This window comes from Nymphaea colorata, chromosome 11 (genome assembly GCF_008831285.2).
Source record: "Nymphaea colorata isolate Beijing-Zhang1983 chromosome 11, ASM883128v2, whole genome shotgun sequence".
Classification (NCBI taxonomy): Eukaryota; Viridiplantae; Streptophyta; class Magnoliopsida; order Nymphaeales; family Nymphaeaceae; genus Nymphaea; species Nymphaea colorata.
The window spans coordinates 17,477,002-17,497,239 of NC_045148.1; the positions used below are offsets into that span (position 1 = coordinate 17,477,002).

The following is a 20,238-nucleotide window of genomic DNA, read 5'->3' on the forward strand; positions in this document are numbered from 1 at the left end:
TCTGTTCATGGTTAATTATCTCGAGGCCCTTCGTCTCCGATTCATTACGGGAGAGTTGGAAGAGTTCATCAACCTTGTCTCTCTGCCTCTGAAACCTTCCATGCAAGTCAATCAGGAGTACTTTTTCTTCCTCCCCCAAGTATAAGCGTCGATTGATATCAGGCCTTTGTTGCAGACTAATATTATATATTAGAATTAAGTGGAAAACTTTGCTTCATATGGGTTTTCTAAATAATGAAGCTTCAAAAACAATAGGAATTCTTTCTCTTATTAATTACCAGCCCACGACTGGAAATAGAAAATTAAAGTTCTGCTGGTCCAAGAACGTGCACCCTTGAGAAACTATCCAAATCCTTAGCGTTACGTGAGCTACCACCTTTTAAAATCCCATTTGGAGAACACCATACGGCTGGGGTGCACGAAGCCAAGTTGAAGTGATGCTGCCCAACAATCCCCATATTTTATAATATTGCTTTGTGTACCCACCACCGGAACCGCACATTGGATGCCTCTTTCTAAGTCGAAAATATGGACCGTCGGCCATTGCAGATTATGCTCCCGCACAGTGAGAATCTCTTGAGGTTTCCGTAGAATCTGATGTGATGGGCAGTTAGTTCCTTCTGAACAAGGTAAAAGTAGAAGAGAAGACATGGACAGGAATATGCTTAGAGGCGCATAATGAATGGCAATTGCTTTGTTTCGATATAATTTGCTATTATAATGCCTTTTCCTTTTGGTTTTAAAGATTGATTGGTTGACAAATGTAAGCTCAACTGAACGTTACCAGAACAACACAGTGTTTTGCCAGCAGTTCCAACTTGTTCCAACCGATCCAAGTCTGTCGATGACTTCAAAGAACCAGACTCTTTCATTAGCCTTTCACTTTTCAAGGCATATTCTGACATGAAAAAAATGGACGGACAATGGAAGATGGCCTGTAGATGTGCCTTCAGAAAATCCCGCAGATGACGGATACGTAGATGCCGATCGAACTGGCTTCGCTGAAAGATATTACGAGCGATTCTACTAAAAGATAAAGAGAAAAACGTTGAATCAATTGTGGGGAGATCATGATGATGATTGAAGAAGCTTCCTCGTTCTCATCCATTTTTCCTGTTGATGTTGCTTGCCGCTTTCTGCTTTCGATGGGCGGCGATATGCGAGTGTAGTTGTGGGCGGCAGCGGCGGCGACAGCAGCAGCAGGCCGGGCCGATACATGGGCGGGCTGTGATACCGTCGAGCGTGGACCCGCAGTATCGTTCCCATTAAAACAAAAGCAAACGAGGCCGTCCGCAATGGCGGCGCTCATCCTTCTTCCCCTGATTCATGGAATTCTATATGCAACAAAGAAAAATAGATGTGCCCCTTTGTAACATTTTCCCAATTCAGAAAATTAAAACACTTTTTTAGTACTCTCTTAAGTTGTTGATTAAAACACGCATACCAAGCACAGTTATATCTAGATCGAACTGTCTTTATTAAATGTGTGCTATATCTAGATCGAACTGTCTTTATTAAATGATTATATAACTTTGAAAAGCTAGAATCACCATTCATATATATATATATATATATGTATGTTAGAAGTTGAAGATGTCACAACCAGACAACCCCATGCATTGCAACAATGAGGTGAGATTTTTTCAAAAGGTGACTTGGAAAACATATATACTACTTCTGAATAGCTTTTGATTTATGAAAGATTCTCATGGAATTGGTTCAACATTGTTTATGTCCTTGAGTAATTCGATTACGAAAAGCACACATCTTTTATGGTTTCCGTCAATAAAAAAAAAAAGTATTGCTAGCGCATTGTCTCCAAAGTGCCTAACATGCTCATAGGAAGTAAGGAAAACCCAGTCCTAAGATAGAAATCTTGTGTCCTCTCCAGCAACAGGAGACAGTACGCTTGCTTCCTTGAGGCTTATGTTAATATGTGCGCGCGCCCATAGGATAAGAGATGCCCGTGGCCGTGTCTCATCCCGCTGCACCAATGTTGATATATTTTTAGCAGACCTCTCATTAAGAACTCACCAATAACTTGTTGGAACATGTATTTTGATTGATTTGAACACTTAGCCAATATTCCTTTGTTAATGACCTTAAACAAATGCTCAATGAGAGTTCATCAGCAGAACAGATGATCATACTACATCCAATGCTTATGTCAAAGAAGATAATATCACATAAGATAACTTTTCCAGTCATGTATTTAACTTCCAAATGTCTCACACTATACCAAAAGTGGGTCCTAAGCAACCCACCTACCTACCCACGCATACAAACATGATTTGCGTGGTACGGTGCCATCAAATAACTTAGGTATTACACCCTTCATCCTCACATTCAACTTTAAGGAAAACCTAACAAACATTTGAATCCTATCTATCATAATCTATTCATACTGCCCTGATATTTGTTCATGGACTAATTAAGTTATCCATGGTGTCTCTCTCTCTCTCTCTCTCTCTCTCTCTCTCTCTATATATATATATATATATATATGTCGGCAGTGTTTATTTAAGGAGAGGGTCAAAATTGGGCAATAAGAAGAGGCTAAGGCACGTGGGGAAGAATGAGTCCCCACCACAGGCACCAATCGCAAGTTGATGATTAGTGTTCACAATATATATATATATATATATATATATAGTTTATATATAGCTCATACGCCAGAGGACTTTAGGTGCAACAAACTAATGCTACAGTCCAATTATACTGTCATATCCAATGACAGAACGCCACGTGTCATCCGTACATATGCAGTGGATGAGACCGGCCGTGCCTATCCACGCCCTTTTTAATTCTAAAAAACTAAAACAAGTAAATAATTAGGTAAGTAAAGAAGGAAGGGAGAGTTAAAAAAAAACAGAAGAAGAAGAAGAAGTTAAAGAGAACATGAAGATTGTGGGGCGTAGCTGACTTTTGAAAATTCTTTATAGCAGAATCTATGTGTGTGGTTAGAGAGTTGTTTGAATGCTTGAACACGGGGTGCTTACACCAACATTTCCCTTTCATGCATTGAATTATTGAGATGGACAAGGAGTGAGTCCATCATGTACTAGCTCCGGCTGGGTGCCTCCCACGGCCAAATCCTGGGAACTTGGCCCTTTCAGCCACTGCCAAGCAAATTGAGCCCAGGTCTTAATCGATTGATTGATTTGGTTTTCAATCTCAGATGTGCTCTAGCTGTTCGATCAAAACATGTGACCATGTTGGAGTTGAAATTAACCAATCTAATCATGTTTCTTTATGAACCCAACTAAAGATATTTGAGGGTGGAGCATCTCTTGTCTTACATAGCAAAAAACCTCTAAACAAACAAACAAGGTCAATTTGGTGTAGCCTGAAATTGCAGAAACGATTGGCCCGGCCGACTTGTTTGAGGGCTAGTTGTGTTAATGCCCACAAATATCAAATACCAACAACCACTATAATTTTTTAATGTACTAAACATGTTACCAAGATTCGACATAATGCCCAAAAAAACAAAGAAGTAAGAAAAAACTTAGTGAACAAGAAAATGTCAGGTTAGAGAAGAAGAAACAGAAGAAAGGGAAAAGAAAAGAAAGGGAGCAACCACAGTTGGAATTCAGCAGCAAAACTCAGGGGGGATGCACCCACGATATCTCAAAGGTCCACTGGTCATGTGAATGCTTTCAACTTGCACGTGGCGGCCCCACACACATACAACACTCACGTACAAACGCATACAATGGAAGCTACCCTACCTCTCTCCCCTAATCCCTCTTCTTCCATCTCCATTGAAGCTTCCTTCCTACCACCTCCCCAGTTGACCCCGTCCCCGTGCTTATAAGATACTCTCTCCCTGATAAATCTCTTCTCATCTCCTTCACTCCCCTCTTATACAAGCTCCGCTACTCCTTTTTTCTCTGCCCATCACCTATTCCGACTCCTTTTTCCGGCCGTTCTCCAACCGTGCGTAATCGGCCACATGGGTACCAACAATTGCACCGACGCGTCGCCGGACTCGGTCGAGCCGGTAGGTGTCGTGATCGATGGCGATGAGCCGAACACGGGGACGCTGTTGTTGCCGGAGAGGATTCAGCAAGGGCGTCATGAGGAACTGCAAAGGATGGGAAGCGGCAGCATCGTCGTCGATCCTGAGCCGGAGGCGTTGGAGGGCGAATCGATGCCCTCGATAAGGAAGCTCCCTTCTTCCCAATACAAGGGCGTGGTGCCGCAGCCGAACGGCCGGTGGGGGGCGCAGATATACGAGAAGCACCAGCGCGTGTGGCTGGGGACGTTCAACAAGGAGGTCGAGGCTGCAAAGGCATATGATATAGCCGCCGTGAAGTTTAGGGGGAAGGATGCCATCACCAACTTCAAGCCCCTCGCCGAAGATGACATAGAGTTCAGGTTCCTCAACTCCCATTCGAAGGTCGAAATAGTGGACATGCTCAGAAAACACACCTACTATGATGAATTGAATCAGAGCAAGAAGAACAGGCTGCTGCTGCTGTCGAGCGATCACATGGCGGAGAAATTTATGACGTTTGATGTGTTGTCCGCGCGCAGCATGGCCAGGGAGAGCTTCAGGCTCAGGGAAGAAGACAGTGAGTCATTGTTTGAGAAGGCCGTCACGCCCAGCGATGTCGGCAAGTTGAACAGGCTAGTGATTCCCAAGCAGCATGCTGAGAAATACTTTCCCTTGGAGGAGGCAAACTCAAACACATGCAAGGGCGTGCTCTTGAACTTCGAGGACGAAAACGGCAAGGTGTGGCGGTTCCGATACTCCTACTGGAACAGCAGCCAGAGCTATGTCCTCACCAAAGGATGGAGCCGATTCGTGAAGGAGAAGGGTCTCCGCGCCGGCGACTCGGTGAGCTTTGCTCGGTCCAACGGACAGGACCGGCAGCTTTTTATCCGGTGGAAGGCGAAGACCGGCATGGGGTCTGATGTTGCGAACATGGTGCAGCCGCAGACCAGAAGAGGGTGCTTCTTGTGGCCGACGGCGACCAGACCCCAGCCGGATCGGGTGGTCCGCCTCTTTGGGGTTAACCTTCTAAAGACGCCGGCCCTTAGTGTGAAAAGGAATGTCGACGAGCTGGATCTGATGAGCAGCACCGGTGAGTGCTACAAGAAGCAGTGCGTCAGGGCCTTGTAATTCTTCCTCTACCTCAAGAGAATTGTATAATGCTCAAATCCTTTCCCTTCCGTAGTTCCTTTAGTCGATAAATTGCAGTAGAATTAGGCTTTCTCTCTTCCCCCTACAAGGGTACTCCTTTTCTGTACATAGTGAATTTTTTTTCCCGAGATAACAAAGAACGATGAACATGTTTTCAGTACTATATTATATAGTACTGCAATAAAAATGACGATCCTTTTTATATGACAGAAGAAATTAGAACTGAAATGCAGTGATGGTGCTTTCCATTAAATGATCTTGAACTTGAAGAATATCCTGATCATGCGATAAACGCTGGATTTTATTAGGGCGCTGAAGAGGAACATCTGCAGATTTGTTTTATGGGCATCAAGGAACGAGTGGTATCATTTCCTTTTCCTCCTGTCCATTACCTCTTTACAGTGATTCACAGGTCATTGAAAACCTAAACGAGGATCCATCTGGTCTATATGTTTCCACACACACACAAAAAAAAAAGAAGCTTTTCTTCCTTTTTCTATGCTGTGGGTATTCTTGCCGCCATCCACCTTAGAAAATAACGCTAGTACTACGGCACTGTGGAAAATTAGTATAACGTTTAAAATGAGAATGAGGAGTCTACCAGTTAGTCATGCGGATGGATTTGGATACCTCCTGGGGGTTATCCCTTTCTTACATGAAGAAAAGAGTACCCATCATGCCATGTTTGAGATACAGCATTACATGGCCTGCCGTCCATCATGCCAAGATGGACGGCGCCTGTTCTTTTGCAGATCTAATGGCGTATGCATGTGCATCCGCCTTGGAGATGGGTGCGCAGATGCCAACATAGCTGCAGGTAGTGCTATGTGATGTCCGCCATTGATAAAGAATGAAACCCTAATAAATTAGTCCCAAAGCAGAAAGATGTGCATTTGACCTAATCCTCCCATCTGAAAATTCTCTTTAAGTTACTGTTCAAATCTAAATAAACTAATGCCAATTTGCAACTGATACAGCTCATTTAGATGGTGCAGTGAAATAAAATGCCTTATTTTTTTTGTTAACATGGCAATGACAACAACGGAGGACATTTTTTGATTCAAATGCTATGGGAAAAACCAGCAGAACATACCATTTTTTGATTAAAAGAAAGAGAGATAAAAAAAAATTTCAGCATGTTAGTGTTTCGACAAAATTAAGAAGAAAGTAAACTATTGATTGTTAATTTTATCTTCACCTGGAAATTTTTTTAGTTTCTTTTATATGTTCTAGTTGTTTTGAAATGTCAGCGTGCTTTATCTTTATAAATCAGATGAAAAGGCGCCATCGGTACTGTATTTGGTGCAAGGGAGGAACCCTGGGAATCACATACATGACCACACCAGAAACAGTAAAAACAATAAAAAAAAACAAGAAACTGTAGTACAAGAAATGAGGTACCAACTTGGTCTCCTTTCTTTTCTTCTTTTCGGGGTGTGCAGACAAATTGCCTAAAGCAGAGGTTCCCTCTGGACTTGAGGACAATTAATAACACACAAACCTCACTTCAAATTAAAATTTACTGCGCTGCAATCCTGAACCTTCCTCCATGTTTTCTCTCACGGTTTTTTCTTCATATTGGGTTTTTTTTACTCAACATAAACACGTTTGACCAATCTGTTTACATGCTTTCTGAGTATCGGCCTCCTATTCCGCTTCTTTTTCCCCCTTCTTAAACAAGACTGGCCTGCCCACTGATTAAAACTACCTGGGTCTTGAGAAGGCATGAATGATAAGGCCTGCAAAAAACCTGAAATTGCCCATGTGGATGCGTGTGTCTGGGGAACGTGATCCTCCGTTGTTTGTGCAAGTGGGTGTCCAAGTCTTTCTTTCTCTCTCTCTCTCTCTTTTTTTTCGCCTTTCAGAGTGAAAGAAATGCATTAAATATGCAAAGGTGAAGAGAAGCAAGTGGGAGCGCAAGTTGAAGGATTTGATGATGACTTTGGGATGCTTCTCCTTTTGGTGACCGTTGCTAGGCTGGATATGCCTCCATATGTGCGTTATCATACGGAAGTTTTTATAATATCGAGGTATTGTAACTTTGATGTAATCTGGAACCTTGCACAGTACTGGTCCGAGTCTTTATGTTTTTTTTTCCCTACAGAGACATCTTCAACAGAAAAGGAAAGCAAAATATCTACTTGCTGACATAAACTTAAAGCCGTAGATATGGCTTTCAATTAGATTGTCAATAAAATATTGTTTAAAATTCATAAATCGTGCGGTTGGCATGTGAAACTATTGAACCACTTTAGAGTTTGGTAGTTTTCACGTTCTTCAACGGTTTATTGGTGCTAGGTGATATAAAAATCTGCGATATTTCTGACGAAGATCCTTTGTTGAACAATTAAAAGGTTGGCAGTTTGAGTTCCTTTTCTCTGTTGGTGATTCTGTAGTTCCTCGAACTTTTCTTTTCTTTTAGTTTTCTCCTGTTTTCTCTTTTCTGAAAAGCCAGCCTCTTCATTCAAAAGAATAAATTTCGAGGGTCGTGCTCCTTATTTTGTCTAAGTTACGCATCGGATGGTTAAACTGCTCAGAACCAACTTGCTGTACGATTGCATTATATGACAGGCTCGATTTGAATGAGTGCATGCACCTGCGGCTCCCTCACATCATTGGCATTATGAGCAATAGTTGAAGACTGTTATTTCACTTAATTTCTTTAATGGATTGGGGGAATAGAAATTGATTGATTGGCGTCTATTTCTGCTTTCTATACTGTACTCCTGTCGTCCTGCATGCCTGTCACACCTGCTCACACTGTATTAGTTTTGAACTATCTGAAGCGTTTGTGGTCTCTCTAATTGAGGAGCTCTCAGAGAAAAGACAGAATGAGATATTAGAAGGAAAAAGATAGATTTGTTATTTGGGAAAGGCGAAGAAGAAGGAACAGTTGTTGCATTAACTGCGGAAAGCTACCATCACATAAGAAAGTCAAAAGAAAATTATTCCTGCCCATTAACTACAGAAAATTAAGCTAAGCTTCTGTAATTATATATAGAAGGAGGAATATTCTGTTTCTTTGCAATGGGATGTCTTTATCAAACGGATGATAAGATCCTAAGATGCGAGCTAGTGATCAGACTCGAGGGCCTTTTCATAAGGTCAGCATTTAAACAAGATTCTCTAGAATTCTGTCGAAGAAAACGGGGAAAAAATAAAAAAAGAAAACGTCTGCAGTTACTCTTCTCCTGATGAACAATTTATTCATTTATTTCTCAATTATTTGAGACATCGGTTGGTATGTGCAGACACTGTGTTAGAATGATATATAACTGAATACATGATTCTTCAGCTGTGAAGTTATTAGCTAGCTAGCCATATATTAAATTTGTTGGGTGCATGCTGGGCCCTAACATGTTACCTTACCTGACGTTAAATTGTACACCGATGCTGATTAGCTAACTCACATATCTGTCAGACTTGGCTCGTACCGATGGGTCAGATCTATTCAATGAACATAGAGATTCGGCTCCCACTAACAGTTTTTGGTAACAAATAGCAAAACAAGAAAGGAGCTAGCTGAATTCAATTGCTTTGTTACTTATTGAAGTGTCAGGTTGGGGACCTAACCTAACATGCAGGCTCCCATTTTTCCTGCCGGCTACAGAATCCCAAGAACAGATCATATAATCTTATAACTTACCTCATCTGCAAAGAACCGTCGCGTTCCACCATTTATTTTTTTAGCATAAATGGCCGTTGCCATGAAGATGAAGGTTTACTTTCTGGGAACCCCACCATCTGCACTGTGAATGGTTAAATGATCAGACCAACTTCTGGTGGGGATGTGAGAGATGTAAGCAATGTGTGCAATGACGACAGGATATTCCCTACCATAATCACGAGTTCTTCTCTACCCTAAACTCTAAAGAAGACGCTGCTTTCTCTTCATCATTGGCTTTCTATACTGAGAAAGGTTTGAATCCTGGTTACGTGTAAAACTTGTGGATCTCAGTCATGGTCCCCATTTGGGTTAACCATGACAGTACAATACGACAACAGGTATTAACTATTCTGCAGTTTACTGTCAACAACACATTGATTATGATCGAAACGAGCACGTTTGAAAAGAGATATAAAAAATGAAACAGCAATTGATAACTTACTACTGTCCATAATGTCAAAGAACAAAGTTTTAATGTAAGCTGTAGACAAATAATGTTAACAATGAAATAGATACTCAGCTACTGTTTACAGTTAGATATATGTGTGGAACAATATGGAAGAGGTTCAATGCATGGTACTCGTTTTCATTGTCATGAATAGCCCAGCCGGCCGAAACCATCTGATGTGTTTTGGACGTTTCGGAAATTACATATGCGATATGGTTGCTCGTGCTCTCAAAGCGATCCACCTTCTGTAAGCCTTCACAGTTTTCAATTCAAGAGATTCTATTGGACAATGCAACATTCAATGGTCTTTTCTTAATAGCTATTCTCTTATTAGTTATTAGTCGTTCCTATGACTTTTTACGTTTGCCCATTTTTCAAATCGACCTTCGCTTTTGGAAGGCAAGTCATTAATGGCGTATTAAATATTCAACACAACTTTTTAGATCTTATCTTCCTAATTCGTTTTCAGTCCAAGCCTATAGGAGGAAAAATGGTTTGGGTGAGCGAGAGGTGTTAACCCCCACCGCCCAAGCAAGGCCCGAAGGCCCCTCCATTCTCCCTGCCTCCGGGGTCCTGAGCTGCGTCGGTGTCAGCGATAGCAACGGTGCACCCGTCAACTTGGATGCCGCGCCCTACCGCTTTAAGACACAGGAACATAACGCCCACAGGAATCAAACTAGAGACCTGCCTTAATACAGGCCCCTAGCTTGATTCATGAAATTGATACTTTATGTTAACTCTGATTTAACCATGGCTGAATTTCTCGATTTATTTTTCAAGGTTAAAGAAATTGAAGGATTTACTAGGATAACACTAAATGAAAGATTACCTTGAGAATATCTTAAGAAGAATATCACAATTGAGAAAAAGACACATATATAGTGGTTTCCTTTGTGGGTATATATAATACTAAGAAACACAAGAAATTATCTCCACACTGTTATGTTTAAGTGAGGGTCCGAGCCGTCAAAATAGGGTTCAGGCCAGCCGGCCCGGGCCCAACACCGAATCAGAAGGGCCTGGCCCAATGCCCAGCCTTATGCATATGCAGGTTTAAGTAGTACAAACAAACACCTCAATCCCATTTTAGTAACCCTAGCCCTTTCTTTAACTAGCTTTGGTTTGCATAGAAATAGGGTACCAATATATATATATATATATATATATATATATATATATATAGAGAGAGAGAGAAAAAAAGATATATATATATATATATATATATATATATATATATTAGAGAGAGAGAGAGAGAGAGAGGGAGAAAGAGAGAGAGCCGATAAAATAGGAATATATAACAAAATTTGAGGACAAGAGGTCCCCTAAATACAAAAACAATCCGCAAAAAAATGTACCGCAAAAAACACACACAAGTAAGAAGAACAAATATACAATACAATGCACAGAAAAATAGAAGAGAAGAGGAAAGACGAAATGGCACAGTCACCCAACCACAGTCAGATGGCGGCGCTTTAACCGAATGGCGAACTGGATATCCCCTTGCACAAGACGAGCCACAAAATCTGGTGAAGAGAAGGTGCCCCTGAAGACCTTGTTGTTGCGCTCCACCCAAATGCGCCACCAAGTTGAAATGAGCCACGACCTCCAGACATGACCCCAGGAAGCAGTCAGGTGGGGGGAAGGACAAAAGATGAAGAGAAGACGAATGGATGGTGAGTTTGGAAGATTACTAACAAGGAAAGGCCAAGTACAGGGAAGGACACTAGAGAAAAAATGGCAAGATGTAAAAAGGTGGACCCGAGACTCAGTCGCAACAAGACATAGGAGACAATGGTTAGCCAAACTGATGCCAAGGCGCTGTAGGTGATCAAAAGTGTTGATATGGTCAGTCAGAAGAAGCCAGACAAAAGCAATGGTACGAGGAGATGGGCCAGAAGACCAAAGAGACAGGGTGGGGGGGGGGGGGGAGTGACGCGACAGAAGGACAAAAGGAGGCCAGGTAGCAAGAAGAAAAAGTGAACTCACGGGTAGGTGAACGGGGCCAGGATGGGGAAGTAGACGATGAGAGGTCAGCAAAACGGAGGAAAAGAGAAAGGACAGAAAGCATGTCAGACCAAAAGTGAGAGGGGGAGGTGTGACAGATAGAACTATACCAGACGCTAGGGGAAGGCAGGTCGAATTTTGAACTAATGAATTTGGTGATGGGAGAATGTTCAGCTAACCGCCACCACCAAGAACACAGAGAAGACTCGCAAGCCCGACTAAGGTTGGTAACCCCAGCACCCCCAAGAAGACGCGGAAAGGCAACCACATCCCAATGTGCAAGGCGATTTGAAGGTCGATCACCATCCCAAATAAACTTACGAATAAACTTATCAAACCTACGCAAAACAACTACAGGAGGCCGAAAGACAGACAGAGCATGGAGAGGGACCGACGCAAGGCAGTGCTTTCCCTGCCAACACTGAAGGCGATCCGTAAGCTTCTGCTCCACCCCATCTCAAAAAAAGGGAGCAGGAGGCGACAACGTAATCTGAAGCCCCAAATAGTCCATGGGCAGGTTAGTAGCCTTACACCCAAAGCAAGCTTCCGCGAGAAGTACCGTGGCCGGATCCGCGTGAATGAGGGAGAGGTGACACTTGGCGGAATTGATAGAAAGACCCGAGATGAGCTCAAAGACCCGAAGGATGAGCCACGTTCTCACAATCTGCTGGTGGGAAGCACTGCCGAGCAGGAGAAAATCATCAGCATACTGAAGGGTGGAGAAGGACGGTAAGTGGGGGAGCGAATGAGGTGTGAGGAAGCCAACGACCGTTGCGTGATGGAAAAGCGTAGAAAAACTCTCAGCAACCAAGTTGAAAAGCAAGGGCGATAACGGGCAACCTTGACGGAGGCCACGCTCGAGACAGAAGAAATCGCCACACTTCCCATTGAAGGAGACCGCAAGCTGGGCCCCAGTGACAAACGACATGATCCACTGCCTAAACGAAGGACCAAACGCAAGACGGGTGAGGATGTCAGAAAGGAACTCTCAACTAACCGAGTCAAAAGCCTTAGAGATGTCCAACTTAAAGATGAATGAAGGTAGCCGTAGACAGTAAAGGGAGTAAACAACCTCATTAGCTAGGACAACCGCGTCCTACAGACGCCGACCCTTGACAAAAGCAACCTGGAAGGGGTTAATGACTGAAGGCATGACATGCGCAAGCCGCAAAGAGAGCAACTTAGCAATAAACTTGTAAGGCGTGCCTAGGATGGAGATCGGGCGAAAGTGGGTGACGTCCGTAGGGTTAGGGCGCTTAGGCACCAGAACGCAGGTAGCTTGATTGAATTCCTTTAGGAAAACAGAATTGAAGGCGAACTCATCACAAAACGCAAACAAATCCGCGCTACAAACCTCCCAAAAAGTACGAAAAAATTCGACTGGGAAACCATCAATGCCGGGCGCCTTACCAGAGCCAAGGGGCCAGACCGCGTTCTTGATCTCTTGGTGTTGGAAGGGCCACTCAAGAGCGATCGCACAAGAGACAGAGAGAGAGGAGAGGTGAAAATCCGGCAGCGTGGCACAGAAGCGAAGAGGTTTAGAGTAGAAATCTTGGAAATGAGCGCTCAGGGCCGGGCGGATGTCATCACCAAGAAAAACCCTGCCCCCATGTGACGGCGCCTCTAAGAGGCGGCCAAGTGAAAGAATCTAGAGTTCTGGTCCCCATGCGTGAGCCAACCATGCCTAGAGCGTTGCTGCCAATGGATAGACTCCCTAATTCGCCACTCCTGGGCAAGGCACTGCAGACAAAGGAGACGGGAAGAATGATCCGCAAAAATATTATCAGAGGCCTGAAGGGACATGATCTCCTCATCCCAATCGGCCACTTCCAAAAATTTGCTGCGCCAGAAAATGCACTTCCAGGCGAGCGCCTCCCTCCTGATGGAGTGCAACTTCTGCAAGAGCCTGAAAGCAGCCCACCTACCATTGACTGCACGAGCCCACCAATTAGGGACGGTAGCTACAAAGGATTCATCACGGAGCCACCAAATCTCAAAACGAAACCTGGCGTGCCCGATATCAGCCCTACCCCGAAGAAGGGAAATGAGCAGCGGGGAGAGAGAGAGAGAGAGAGAGAGAGAGAGAGAATTTTCATGTAAATCTTAAAAAGGGTACCACTTTTAGAGTTAAGTTGTTGCGAAACATTGGCATTAAGCGATTTCTGAGTTTTCCCTCCATTTGCCAATTGAAATTTATGCTGCCTTCATAATTTTAGGATGCAAAGTTCCGTGTGTACTGAACTCTTGGCATCCTTTCGACTAGGCGGCTATGGAGCAGTACTTATAGCAAGGGCATGACATTTATTATGATACAGAATTTCTCTACAGCAAAAGGCTGGTGAAATTTTCTTTTATTCAATGCACACCTACCAATTAATGCAGGTCTCAAGTTAATTTCTAGGTCAATGATATCCCTACATATAAGAATGAAAGGTAATTCCCTTATGAGTTGCTCTTTTCCTTTTTTCTTATTTTCCAATTTCTTTTGACATTTAGTTCACAAGCTAAATCTAATTGACGACTTGTCATCTTCACGTACTCATCTTCTCTAGTTTTTTCTTTTGGTTATTGATCTATTGTTTCCTTGACCAACTAAATATAGATCTGATAATTGATGAAGAAAACCAACTTACAATCTGCTATACTTGGCCTAAGATGTTCAGAGAAAGAATCCTATATATTAAAACCGATCTTCAGTTATCGCATAGTTGAGTTATAGATGGCATAAGTACCATGGGAAAACAACCCAGAAATCCATAGTTCATATTACAAGTTTACAATTAGGAAAACTAGGGCAAAGTCCATGATACATGGTTCATCTCAATTTAAAGCTTTATTTGGAGGGGACCGGTAGAGTTGCACACTAGTCGAATAGAGCTCGAGCCCAAGTCAAGCTCCATGAAACAGGTTCGAGCTCAACTCAATGCCATAGCTAACTTGTTTATGTTAAGTTAACATTATCATTTCTTTTAATTCATTTAACTGGTTTGTTTTAATTAATTCAACTATGAATGTCCATCTAACAATTAATGCTAATCAAGCCAAGCTGAGTTTAAATGAGTTGAATTATAAATCTCGAACTACTCATTTAACATTTCAAACAACTCGAAATCGACTTGTTTACAAATGAGTTGTGTTCGATCGAACTTAGTTTTTCAAAGCGAGTTCAAGTAAAGCCCAAGTTGACCCAACTCATTGTGCAGCCATGCGGACTGGAATATTGCATTAATGCTTTACACTCGCTTGAATAGCCCAAGACGATGTGACATGATCTCCTTAATTGATATTCTTGTCCATCTTATGCAATATACGCCACTATTTTTTTTATTGAAAACGTGCTAGCTAGATTCGCAACATACGAGCTATTTCTTGCCAATTAGAATATGACCAAGGATTAAAAATTAGTACTGAACGTCTTGTCATCAATATTCCAAAAGAAAAATGGGCAAGCAGCTAGCATTACAATCAGACTTTTCACTCAAAATAAAACTTCTTCGCATGATATGTGTCAACAATGTTACTATCTGTTTTCGTGTTCTAACATTATTACTTATGTCCTTATTTTCCAAAGCTGAACAACTTATGATAGGCTATATAGTTGTAGCTTTAATACTATCCGACCTTTCATAATATTCCCTAAGAAGAAAATGCTTGCTGACCTTATAGTAATTCATCTTTGACATTGTCAAATATATTAACCACTTGGCAATGAATATTTTGTTATATATTGCCCACTAGAACTATTATATCTATTTTTTACTAACCTCCCAAAGTGTTCTATTTTTCAGCTGATCCTCATATAATTGAAGCTCGAACCGCTGCTCATCAGTTATTTTTCCTTGGAACCGTAAATTTTTTGCCGATCTTATGAAAAACGGTACTCGATGAATATGTAACATATTATATTTTAGACGGTACATTTCGGCACCAATGCTTCATAAACATTTAGCTCTATAATTTCAAATCATTTCAAGATTTGGACTGATATATATCCTATGTATGCTTTTCCTTTTGCTAAAGTTTCTCATAGTGGATGCCTTTATTCTCCATTTTTTAATATACTTTTATGGATTTATTTGTTAGCTATCCAAGAACTGGATTTTTTTTTAAACTACGGTCCAACTTTGTAAAATTAATTTGAATGGTTTAATTATAAGTGTATGACCACCTACTCTCTAGCCTAGCCTTCTTGAGAATAGAGCTGGGCATTGGGTTGGGCCCGGTCTGATGTGAAGTTTGGCTCCGGCCAAGCCGTAGCCTATGACTGCAACATAATCTCGGCCCACCTTGGCCCGGCTAGATTAGAATACATTTTTTTAATATAATTTAATATATAAATATAATTAATGATAACACAGCAGAATGTTTGTTACAGTTAATAAGTGACCGACGTCTTCATTATCGAAACCATGTTAGAAGTCGGCCAATTAAGCATCAAAATAAGTTTATTTTTCTTTATTTAACTGGTTTTGATGTTAAAACTATGTTTCTAACATGATTATATTGTCAACTAAATGGAGTTAAAGGAAAGTGATCGCGCATGATTCCCCTTTCAAATGCTTGCCTTCTTCCTCCTGCCCCTCTTTTGCAGGTAGCACTTCAGAAATACAGTATCGAACGTTGGATGATTATAACGCTTATAATGTTTAGTAATATTGATTCTCATGTGATGAACATCCAATTAGGTCAAATTGTTTTTGTCCCAAGCCGGTCATATTTTGCAGGATTTCCTTGTTCTCCCAATTGTGCAAATTCCCGTCCTCTGTTCCACTACTACCTAAAAAGAAATGTTCTACTGTTTTTAAATAGCAGAAGATACAATGATCACTTGGGAGTTTTCTTATTAGTTAAATTATTAATACTGTTTCGACTCAATAATGGTGCTGCCACTTGCCTAAGCTAATAATTCCTCCATAATTTTGTTGGTGCTTCTTCAAGATGCCATGAAAGTGAAAGATCCTAAGTGTTTTACATATGCACATACAAATATCTGCTTATTGCAACATGCTTTGTGTATATGTTCTGCACCATGGATTAGGGCTTAAGGGGTCTTTGGAATGGAGTATGTTATTCCAGAGTGAGAAGATATGAAGGGTACAGACCTAAAGTCTTGTGGAGGATAGCAGAAAACTTGTTTAAACTGTGGAGATTAGCTCACTCGATTGAATATCCATTAATTAACTGGTTGAGTTAATGATGAAATAAAATTAGCGACACCTCGAAAGGGATGCCTTTCGTTGAGGGAAATGTTTTCACAAAACTAAGTCAAAGTAAAGATCAAAACAGCAACAAATAATTTCCTGGCAGCAGAGAAACAACAGAACTCGGCCTCCCAAGATGCCACAATAAAGTTTGAACCCATGACAATTAGCTGCCTATTGGCCACCCCTCACCACCCTTTGCTGGTTCTACTAATCACTCCTAGCATTCACAAGTTCTGCAAATTTTTGTCAAACTTTTGGCAGAGGATTTAAGTAACTTAATCGATTAATTTTCAGTAAAGATTTTCCTTTATTCTATTCTGTACTAGCCTGAGTGATTGGTGTCGATCCAACGTCTACAGTTTGAGCTATTATATCATGATGTTTCTTTTAGAATGTGTTTCAACAGCTTAGTTGGTTGGAGAATAATTTCTTGTCCTTGAGGAATCATACCTACTGTTGAGTGCCTTCGATCTTCATCGGTTTTGTTTAATGGAAAAACGTAAGATGTCCTAAACATTCTAAAAAAAGTGACAGGAACGTGAAGCAATTGTATTCAAAATGCTTCTCATAAAGTTGGGGACTGTTTGGTAAGAGTGAAAATTTCTGAGTTGGTGGGTTTTTGCAAAAGAAAAGAAGCAATTAGTGTGACGGAAATAGCTAAGAAAGCTAGTTTATGTTCCCAAGCTTGGATATCTGCAAATTTTCCTCTAATACCTTTAAACATGTCAAATGACCATGTGAAGAAGCTCTTGATTCCTTTAACTCAATTATTATCTGGACTGTGAGGGCTCTGCAGTGGTTCTACTTCTACATACCAAACACGTTTATATGTGAAATAATAAATTAAGGCTCACGGATACCATCGTGCTTTCTGCTATCTGTCTTTCTTTATGAACAAAGCATCGACTTTTCCTAATTTCTGAATAAAAAACCGATACTCTATTCCTAGGGTTGCATCCTTCTCAAGATCGAATTAGTTGCTGATTCTTTCTAAATCTGTTATAGTGCTGGATTCTATTAAGAATTCAAAGGTTGCCTGGAAGGGACTGTGTGCTTCACAGTTAGAGCTTCAATAGTTGAGTAAATAATTTTTTTTCATCACCAAGAACAATTTATGGGCACTTCACCATGCTCTCTTCAAGATAATCACATAACTTACAATTTACCTACTCAAACGTATCTTTAATCCAGGTGGGCAGATTTCCTTTTTCTGGATCAGTTTGCTGTCCGTCACATAAAAGAAGACAATGGTTTGGCCCATGACTTCACTTTAAGTTGACGTTCACTTCAATCATTGAACCGTCTGCAGAAGATCTAGAATTCCATGGGTGTCATCTCACTGATCAGCGGCTCAAGATGAGAACATATACAAGGCCTGTTAATTTATTAAGATAAAAGAATCAGGATATTTCTGTGTGCAAGTTGCGCAAGTTGAGAATCTCCTCACCGAGACTCCTCACGAATGGCCGGTCGCTAGGCTGGAGAAGCGGCATCTTCCTCATCTTTTTTGTTTTTTCCACTTTTCTTGACGTCATGTGCTGCAGAAGAAGCTTAGCCATCCGCCATTCCGTTGCTTCTGCACAGTTGAGACAGGCAATTCAATAGTTCTGTCAAGTGGCCGGAGCTAGCAGGGTCAGGTCCACTTACACCAATAGCGACCGGAGGGCCAGACCTCTCCCCCATTGATGATCATGTCCAGAGATGGTAGATGCCGTCGTGTGGGAAAATACATCGCTGTCCCTGCGAGAGCAGCTGAGATTTGTTTTCTCATGGAAAATGGTAGGAAAAACTATCACATATGTAAATTTCCTCTTGTATCATTGCTGGGAGACTGTTTCCTAGCCTTCAGACTTCATCTAGAACAAGACCTTTCTGCGTAACACAGTAAATAAGAAAATGAACAGTTTGAGAAGATTCCTCGTCTGAGCGAAATTAACAGATCATTGTGACCACCTTTCCCAAACGAGAGCAAAAGCAATTCGCAGCCATGCTGAAGTTTCTAGAACCATTCCAAAAAAAAAAAAAACTTCTCGTGCTGGAAAAGATTCGCAGGCGGCTGTGATTGGGACTGAGAATGAAGCCAAATAGAAAAAGAAAAAAATTACGCACATACTCAATTCCCATTTGCCACATGGCTACAGTACATCGGCAAAAGCGTGAACAGCAGAATGAAGTCTTGTCTCACATTCTCTCTCTCTCTCCACGAATTTTAAACTTATCAAAAGCATTCGAATCTTTGGCTACTGTTTGAAACATTTATCTTTTTTGTGATACACTAAGAAGGTTGAACCTGGCATCTGCTATTCTCCGTATGAGAAAACGTCAGCACCAACCACTACTGTATAGCCACCAAGGCAGACACACAAGTTGGTTCAGTGAAATGCATCAACCCAAAGTAAATTGTGGGGATTCAAACGATTGCTAGGTTTGTACAACGAGCTAATTTGAACTCGACTCAAACTTGTTCCGTTAAGCTTGACTCCAGATTGAGCTCGAATGAGTTGGGTTCTTGTTAAACCCAAGTAAACTCGTCTAATGCAAGTTTTTTTTTTGGTAATTTTCAAACAAAGAAAGGAGATCACATCAGTTGGTAAATGAGTTTAAACAAGTGGAGCTAGAGCTGGGACTCAGACTATTGAATTAAGTTTAAACTGAGATTATGTAACTTGACTTGAACTCAAGCAGAGCTCAAGCTGAGCAATATATGAGTCAAGTCGAGTTGAGGTGACCGAGCTCGAGCTTAACTCGGCTTGTGTATAACCCTGACCAACTCGGAGAATCTTCCTAACTTTTGATTCTAGCGGCACTTATTCGTTGTCACTCGCCCACCCACTCAAGCAGAGCTCAAGCTGAGCAATATATGAGTCAAGTCGAGTTGAGGTGACTGAGCTCGAGCTTAACTCGGCTTGTGTACAGCCCTGACCAACTCGGAGAATCTTCCTAACTTTTGATTCTAGCGGCACTTATTCGTTGTCACTCGCCCACCCACTCAAGCAGAGCTCAAGCTGAGCAATATATGAGTCAAGTTGAGTTGAGGTGACCGAGCTCGAGCTTAACTCGGCAGCCCTGACCAACTCGGAGAATCTTCCTAACTTTTGATTCTAGCGGCACTTATTCGTTGTCACTCGCCCACCCACCCAAGTTCCCGAGACAAGCTAATTGGCTGATCCAAGACCAGGTTCACGATTGCCTACAGTTGGTTGGTCCACTGACAATTGTACTAGGACCAAAAGTGTTGTCGAAGTCTTTGGGTGGCACGAATAAGTAGGACCTAATCCGAATTGGTTGGGCACAAGAGGATATGGGCCTCCGTTTGAAATTGAAATGCTGTAAAAGGTTGGGGGCTTGGCCGGGCTAGCTAGACCAGAGGTGCCTCACATAAACCTAGATGCACAACTAAACAAACAACTTGGGTGGTGCTTAAAGACCTGAAATTCATGTGAAGTACATATATGGTAGGATGGTTCTTAATTAAAAATACTGAACTGAACTGGTTTTTGAAATGGTGCCTCATGTATCCAACTTGGATTCTCAATCAAACTTATTTATTTACTTCGGGCATGCTTCTTTTCATTTTTCCGTTTTTAAAGAATGAAGGTTCTGGGTCATGCCCCTCCTGAATCCTGTGGGATTTGATCTTGGTACTTCTTTTGTTTCGTCTTTGTCCTTGATGGGCCACTGGGTTGGTGATCTAGTTGCGGGCTCACTTCTGAGTTTCAACCCCCCGGGCTACTTAGTTGACATACCCTTCATATGCTTGTCTCTT

At 41.6% G+C, this 20,238-nt stretch overlaps 1 protein-coding gene across 1 annotated transcript; it reads left to right on the plus strand.

Moving 5' to 3' along the window:
- The first annotated feature begins 3,628 nt into the window (after window positions 1-3,628).
- On the plus strand, window positions 3,629-5,353 carry LOC116263826 (AP2/ERF and B3 domain-containing transcription factor RAV1-like). Its single transcript, XM_031643615.2, has one exon. It carries the CDS (start codon window positions 3,956-3,958, stop codon window positions 5,126-5,128), a length of 1,173 nt encoding a protein of 390 aa, XP_031499475.1. The 5' UTR covers window positions 3,629-3,955; the 3' UTR covers window positions 5,129-5,353.
- Window positions 5,354-20,238: the final 14,885 nt, after the last annotated feature.